Consider the following 8,348-nt stretch of genomic DNA (forward strand, 5'->3'; position numbering starts at 1 on the left):
CTACAATGTCTTTTATACTTTCTGCTGTGTCCAGTATTTCACAAAAGCTACCTTACAACTTACCTCCATCCAAGTCCAAATATGGGCTTATAAATCCATTCAGTTGACCATGGCTTAAATTCCACAGGAGCAAACAGGAAGTTAAAATTGGCATCAGGTTGGAGCCTACGCCTTGAAGTTGGAGGGGAGCAATTTAGAAATCAACAAAACTCAGGTTCTCATGACCCATAGCCACCCAGGCATTGGATAACATTAATTTTGTCGTCTGCTAATTAGGCGTTAGAATGAGAAGTCACTGTCTCTCACTCTTTTTAAATCACTTCCTGAGGGCACTGCAATAGGAATAAGGATTAGGAGAGTGAGAAAGTAAAATTTGGTAATGATAGTGCCTGCTGAGAAAAAAAAAAATTACACATATATGCATATATATTAAAGAATGGGGATTATGACTGCTCTCACTTAAAAAAGAACCACAACTGTTTTAATTTTTTTTTTTCAACGTTTATTTATTTTTGGGACAGAGAGAGACAGAGCATGAACGGGGGAGGGGCAGAGAGAGAGGGAGACACAGAATCGGAAACAGGCTCCAGGCTCTGACCCATCACCCCAGAGCCCGACGCGGGGCTCGAACTCACGGACCGCGAGATCGTGACCTGGCTGAAGTCGGACACTTAACCGACTGCGCCACCCAGGCGCCCCAAGAACCACAACTGTTTTAAACTGCTTCACACACATGCGCGCGGGCACACACACACACACACACACACACACACACACCCCTTTCCCAATTCAAGGTATTTCTTTAAGTTAAGCCCAGTTGGATGGAATATATGAGTCACCTTAAAAATACATTCTAATTTAGCTACAAAAAGCTATTTGCTGGTCAATGTCCTCTTCCTCTCCTTCCTTTCCATAGACTACCTGAAACATTCAACTGACATGTTATATGGAAGCAAATAAGAAAGGAAATCATGCACACAACCTACTATGTACATAACGAGTTTATTATTCTATGGGCTTTATCAACATAACTTTGCTAGCAAAATCATCTCTTGCCTAGGAAGACAAAAGGTGAAAATAACATTACTGTCCCTTCCAGAAACTAACTGAAAGATCCATCAACTCTTCAGTAAAAAGTGCCAAATGACATTTTTCAACCATAAGGAATTTGAAACTTTCGACTTAATATTCTTGCCTTGCTGTGTCCACCAAACCTACACCATTTTAGCCCTATTTTTACTCAGTCTTCATCACAACCTCCCCCAACGTTGAAAGAATTGTTCCACTCCGACTTCACAATTTGAGTACGTATCTCTCCTGTCCGGCCACCTCAAAGACTCTGCTAAGACCCTGTCCAGGTAGTGTTTTCCCTGACAGAGTTATCCAGTAAAGTCAGCTTTACTTATCAAGTCGAGCATAGTCACCATTACTGAACGTAATGAACCAGTGGACTGAGCTTAAACCCCAGGACCAATATCGATAGAAACTTCTGAAATGTGCACTGATTGAAGGACCACAGGTACTTAGAGAAATCAGTTACCAAACCACAGGTTTCAATGTGCAGTAACACAAGCAAAAAAGGTAAAGAAAACAGTTGTTAATGTATTTATTATACAGAGGAGAGCAAATTCACTCAAGTATGACAGCAAATCCAGAAGCATGGAAGGGAATGATTGATCAAAGCATGTATAAAAATAGTATTAAAGTACTTAGTATCTATTTTTGTTACAGATACCTTTCTGAGAAACATTCAGCACTAACGGTGACTTGTAACCGTCTGGCCCCAAAGTATCTGGTTGCAAAAGAGAGCTCGGGCAGGAGGAAAAAGGCCACTCTTCAAGCACCATGTCGGGAACTCTGCGGACACTGCCTTCCCACGCCTTGGCTGCAGGCGTGGGAAGAAGTCCACCAACATTGCATACACCCAGTCAGTACGCACATATCCACGTCAGTACGCACACACGTTGTACCAGGCCTTTCCTGCGCATGCCCGTTGTTAAGAAAGACCGTTGCTGAGCATGCGCCCTGCTGCCCACGCGTCCTGTGAGCAGAGCCGAGGAAGAAGCGGTGGTGTGGACGGTTTCGTGATCTTTCTGGCTGCCTGCCCTCAACCGGTAGGTCCACAAATCAGTCCTTCCAGGACTTTAAGTGTGAGTGACTGTGAGGAGAGTGCCAGTGGGCCTCGGGCGGGTCGGGACGGTAGATCTGTGGCCTCGGAGGAGGAAGTTGCTAGGAGTTAGCGTTCTTCTCCTCACGGGCGTCGCGGCCGCCATGGCCCTCGTCCTCGTGGTGGTGGGACGGGGACAAGTGAGGACAGCTGGCGGCCGAGGACGGGGGAGATGAAGACAGGGTGGGTCTTGGGGGGCGTTCTTTGAGGTATCTGAGTCCTGCAAGCACCTGGAACTGCCGGCGGAGCACTGAAGCCAGAGTGAGTCCTCAGTGGGACCCTGGGTGGGAGGCGGGCCAGGCGGTACAGAACAGGTCTGGAAGGGGCGCCTGTGGGCGGGGGTGGGGGTGGGGGTGGGGGAGGGGGTGCGGTCAGTAGGCAAAGTGGCTGGCTGATGCTGGATCTCAGGTCAGGTCTAGATCTCAGGGTGGTGAGTTCGAGCCCCACCTGGGCTCCGGGATGGCCGTGAAGTCTACTTAAAACAAAAACCAAAAAACGGTGTGTGGGGCTGGAAACGGGGAACGATGTGGGGTTGGAGCTGCGTCCCGGAGATTTGTATCGCACTGTGCAGGGTGTCAAGGGAGGAGCCGGCTCACTGGTCAATATCGAAACTAGACACCTTGAGCCCTTGTAGTGGGAAGACAGCCATAGGCAGTACGCAAACGATTAAGACTTCTCTGTGTTCCAAGGAAACCTTATTTAAGAGGGTAAAATGGGCCCAGTAACTGGGAATGTGAAAACAATGGCGACTCAGGTTTAAATATCCAGCATTGTTTTCTCACATGCCTTTATGATGGGGAATCTAGCTGTGAAACTAAGCCTCGCGTTTTCTCCTGTCCTTAAGGTGATTTGACTGCCAGTTTGGCCGATGTGAATGATCTTGCAGCCCGTTTATTTGGTGTGACCACAGCATGTACACTATCCTTACGCAAGGTTGATTTTGAAAGTATTTTCAAAGTAAAAAAAAAATTAAAATGTTATGCCTTGGAGGTGGTGTACCTAGCCTTTAGAATACATTTTCCAAATCCTGATATTCTACTTTCAGGGTGAAAAATGAGTGGGCGTGTGAGAACAAGATCTAAATCTAAACAAAGAAAGGATGATGGCAAGGCTAACCAGCCAGCTGCACCTGTGGCTGTGAGTACTTCAGCAATTGATGTTCTATACCATCAGTTTATTTCTCTGAAAATGTTGTTGAACTACAAATGTACAGATACAGTGATAAAAGTTTCTTTGCTGGGAAGGGGCAGAAAACATTGAACTAGAAGGATTCCATACTTGTGTTCCCTGGGTAAATATACCCTATGACTCCTTTGTCATGCTTACTAACAACGAGTTGTACGTATCCATCCCAGCATAGTTTAAAATAGCCTCCAAAGTGCTTGTGGGTACCTCTTCTGGGTAGCCACTCTGTGGGAAGAGTAACTCTTTTTTAATTTAAATTTTACTTAGCGTACAGTGCAATATTGGCTTCAGGAGTAGACTTCAGTGATTCATCACTTACGTACAACACCCAGCGCTCATCACAAGTGCCCTCCTTATCACCTGTCACCCATCTGTGCCATCCTCCACCCACCTACCTCCATCAAGCCTCACTTTGTTCTCTATCCTTAAGAGTCTCTTGTGATTTGTTTCCCCCTCTCCTTTATTTTTACTTCCCTTCCCATATGTTCCTCTGTTTTATTATTAAATTCCACATATGAGTGAAATCATAGGGTACTTGCTTTCCTCTGATTGACTTCTTTCACTTAGCATAATACATTCTAGCCCCATCCCCATTGTTGCAAATGGCAAGATTTTAATACCTTTGGATGACTAATATTCCATTATATGTATGTGTGTATAAATGGCCATATAACTTTTAGGAATACAATATAGAATTATATTTTATAAGTGTTTTTATGCTTATTTATTATTTGACATCAAATGCGTAACATAGGTTTATATTATTGGCATGCATTAATGCAATTTTTTGTTTACACACACACGCACACCCTAGGCCCAGCAGCCCAGTGATGAGCAACCTCAACAAAAGGAGGCACCCACTGAGTGTCAGGATATTATGCCGGAGCGAGAGAAAGCAGTTGAAGAAGCACCTCTGGATGAAGGTGAAGGGAAAGGGAAAAAGAATGTTTATGGGGGCACAGGGTATATTTTTGCATCACGCATTATGACGTAACAGGACAAAACAAAACCTTAGAAGAGAATCTCAGCCATTTCCTGAAAATTGTTTCAAAATGTGAATAGAGTTTTCAGCTGTATTCACTCTAATGAATTTCCCCTTTTTCTCCAAGATTTAATCTGCTTGAACATGCAGTCTGTTCTAAAGCAGAGGAAACTGTTTACTACAAAAGTATACATTTTTTCACTAGTTGAATTTGTTCTTCTTAGAACATTTTTGCGTGGCCTTTTCCTTCCCTGCATCAAAAGTGTAAGCTGGTTTTAACAGTGTGTGCAGAGTGCCGAGACAGCATATCTTATTACATCAGGAATAAAGAAGATTTGCATAGGGATGGTAGCCTCATTTTATAAATAAGAAAACTAAGGTTCAGGGATTGTGGCTTGCCAAAGACTGCTTGACACATGGAGACATAACTCATATTTCATTACACGGTTTTTGTACTTCCTACCATCTGTGTTGTTATACCAAAATGTGAATGCTTTTGTATAAAATGCTTAATACTCAAATGTGTCTGTACTGTAAAATAGCGTAGTACAGGCACAGGAATAAATGAAGTTCAGTGGAGCAAGAGATAGACTCCAGAAAAAGGCTCAAGGAATGAGAGCCACCATTTCCTTTCCTTAATCATTTGATATGGTACATTTGGGAAACGCTGTATAATTTGGGAGACTGGCATATAGGTAAACTATATTAGTGTGATTTTTAAGTGGCTTTAGGAGGTGTTTAACAACTTATGATTAGGAAAATCAAAAGTATCTTAAAATGATCATGAAACGGAAATTACCAGCTTCCAAAGAAAGTATTTTCATCAGATACTTGTATGGAATTATTGACATCATTCAGGCCATGGATTATTTTAGGAATTCGCTGGTAAGAGGTTTCTACAATAGGACTGATGACAAAGTCCATTAATTTCTTTCCACCCTGCTCCCTTTATTCTCACTGTAAGACAGAAGTTTGACTATAAGTCACTAATATTTTGCTGTTATTTTTGATACTTGGTTCTCTGCATGATTCATTTATCATAAGTTATAGAGAGAGACTTTGCCCCTAAATCTAACTAGTTAAATTTCACAAAATAGCTTTCAGGTTGCTCCAATAGGAGATGTATGTCACTAGTGTAGGATTTGTCATAGGCCCACAAATGCACTCAGCTAATTGTTCAGGAAATTAAATTTTGATTTTCATTAAAATCCTATCCATGGTGCAGGGTGCCTGGGTGGTTCACTCAGTCAGGTGTCACACTCTAGATTTTGCCTCAGGTCATGATATCGGGGTTCGTGAGCTTGAGCCCCGCATCCAGCTGTGCACTAGGAGTGCAGAGCCTGTTTGTGATACTCTTCTGTCTCCCTCTGTGTGCCCCTCCCCTGATCATTCTCTCTCTAAATAAATAAATAAACTTAAAAAAAAACCCTGTGCATGGTGTACATTTTAGATTTCTTAGCTGATGCTCTCTATTCTTAGTACACTGTGGTAATATAATGCAAATGTACATTTAGTGTGGTTTCTCTTTAAATTGTTATTTGAAGTAAGGTTTCATATTACAGAAAAACAAAGATGGGAAGTCCGTCTTTCCATCGCTTTTTTTGTTACCCTAAGTCTACAGGCTTGTATTTCATATAATGGCAAGAATACATATTATCACTTCTTTCTTTATATTTTATGTTTACTCCTTAAGTTGATTATCTTTTTTTTTTTTTTTTTTTTTTTTTGGTAAGACCCTGACCTGGAATCTGGTATCCAGGAACTGCCTGTGCCAAAGACTGGGGGCAAAAGTGAAGATGACAGTGATGTGAAGGGGGCGGATGTCCCAACACTGGAGCCCATGAAGATGCCTGAAGCAGATATGTTATCCATTGAGAATGAAAAGTATGCAGATATTTTCCTGAATATTATATCTTTACTTATGTAGATATGACTTTATTGATACTTTAATGACAGAGTTTACACATAAAGGTAACTTTCATAAGTAGTTCAGACCCTAATTTCCTGACTACCTGACTTATACCCTATCAGATGTAGACTTAAATTGGGTCAGAGCCTTCTTAAATAATAAAAAATGAAACCATTTCCTTTTTTATAAAGTGTAAATACTGGGGCGCCTGGGTGGCTCAGTCAGTTAAGCATCTGACTCTTAATTTGGCTCAGGTCATGGACTCACAGTTTGTGAGATTGAGCCCCACGTTGGGCTCTGTGCGGACAGCATGGAGCCTGCTTGGGACTCTCTCTCTTCCTCTCTCTCTGTCCCTCTCCCATTTGTGCTGTCTCTCTCTCTCACTCTCTCAAAATAAGGAAATAAACTTTAAAAAATAAATAAAATACACTGTAAATACTTTAACCGATGGCTACTTAAATTCAGAATCTTCTATGATTTCCTCTTTTTAAAACCACAAAATGCATGTGGAGTAAATACCAGTTTGTATGAAATATGCTGAGGCACTGAAGTAGGTTCTAATACCAGCTCTAACATAAGTTGTGTGATTCTGGGAGAATCCCTTCACTTCTGAATGCATCTTGGCTCATATATTTAGTGATTTCAAACCAGATATATTGCAGTCAGTTTTTATTGCTGATTTTTGTATTCTGTGGTTCTATTGGATAATATACATGGAATACACAAATCTTCCATTTTGTATGATTTATTTGTCATCAGATAACATCTTTGGGCAAATTTTAACATCTGAGTTGAGATTTCATTGCTACTGAGAACAAGAAAACACACTGCTTGATGTTGGTTTTTCTCTATGGAGACCTGGATACCTGTTCTTAAATTTTGTCAGACTCTAAATTATTGTGGCTCTTACGAAACACGTGCCTTTTGAAACCTTTCCCCAATGAAGGCTCAAATGACTGAGTGATAAAATGGCAAGAGATAGTCTAGTTTCTAGTTTCTGTGGCACATCAAATAGGGAGAGTGCATGGGTGTTACATGTAAGCGATGAATCCCTAAATTCTACTCCTGAAACCAGTATGACACTAGATGTTAACTAACTTGAATCTAAACATAAAGATAAAAAAATGAAACTACCTTTCAATAGGTTCATTTCATTTTATCTGTTCTGAACCTGAAGTGTTTTTTTCTTTTCTTGTACCTGTAGAAAGTGTGGTGTGTTCCAAAAATGTTGGTAAAGCATATGCTTGGAATTCTATCTTATAAAATAAAAACTATAGTGTCCTCTGTATATCATTAATTTAATGTAAATAAATTCTGCTGAGTAATGTTTCCAACTCTGTGTCTGTCTTACAGGTGAAGGACAACCGAAAGTGTAAGCAAGAAGAAGCTGAAACCATGCAAACTGCTCTCATGTAGGAAGGACACTTCACTGTTAAAAATCCCTCAATAAAATCTTACAACTTTCTCCAAAGACTCTTTCAAACCTTTGTTAAACTTACTCTAAGTATTAGATGCTATTGAAAATTGTGTCATTTTTTGAAATTTTATATTCTGATTGAGCTGGTAAGTGCAGATATATCTGTACATCGATACTCTCTCCAGAAGCCTTGCTACATAGGATTTAATGCCAGAGGTGTATATCAACATCCATTATGAGCTTCAACGTACACAATTCTATCATCTTTGAATACTAACAGTTTGTTCCTGCTGTTTTAAACATTATCCCCCCTCTTTGCTTTCTTATTTCACAATATTGGACAGACCCACCCAGTACAGTGTTGGAAAGTATTGGTAAATAATGGACATCCTTGTCTTACTTCTGATAGGAATTAGAAAATTTTCAGCATTTGACTATATTTACTGTGACATAAAAGATGTTCCATTCTTAGGTTAGTTTCCTAACAACATTTCTATTGAATATATGTTGACTTTCATCAAACACTTGTAGAACGTTTATTGAGATGATTGTAGCAGTTTTCTTCCATGAATCTGTTAACGTAATGAGTTTCATACATATTTTCCTATGTTTAATTTTTTTTAATGTTTATTTAGTTTTGAGAGAGAGAGAGAGAGAGAGCGTCAGCCGAGAAGTTGCAGGGACACAG

General features: G+C 40.6%; 1 protein-coding gene across 3 annotated transcripts; it reads left to right on the forward strand.

Annotated features, from left to right (window-relative positions):
- Positions 1-1,990: 1,990 nt before the first annotated feature.
- On the forward strand, positions 1,991-7,708 carry LOC123594197 (P antigen family member 3-like). Of its 3 annotated transcripts, none has more exons than XM_045470898.1 (5): positions 1,991-2,114; positions 3,213-3,304; positions 4,167-4,275; positions 6,068-6,218; positions 7,597-7,708. In XM_045470898.1, exons 2-5 carry the CDS (start codon positions 3,221-3,223, stop codon positions 7,598-7,600), a joined length of 348 nt encoding a protein of 115 aa, XP_045326854.1. In that variant the 5' UTR covers positions 1,991-2,114; positions 3,213-3,220; the 3' UTR covers positions 7,601-7,708. The 3 variants fall into 3 exon arrangements, with proteins under 3 accessions (XP_045326854.1, XP_045326856.1, XP_045326855.1); XM_045470900.1 differs by lacking the exon at positions 1,991-2,114 and adding an exon at positions 2,388-2,428; XM_045470899.1 differs by lacking the exon at positions 1,991-2,114 and adding an exon at positions 2,521-3,100.
- Positions 7,709-8,348: the final 640 nt, after the last annotated feature.

The sequence above is a fragment of the Leopardus geoffroyi genome, chromosome X (genome assembly GCF_018350155.1).
Source record: "Leopardus geoffroyi isolate Oge1 chromosome X, O.geoffroyi_Oge1_pat1.0, whole genome shotgun sequence".
Taxonomy (NCBI): Eukaryota; Metazoa; Chordata; class Mammalia; order Carnivora; family Felidae; genus Leopardus; species Leopardus geoffroyi.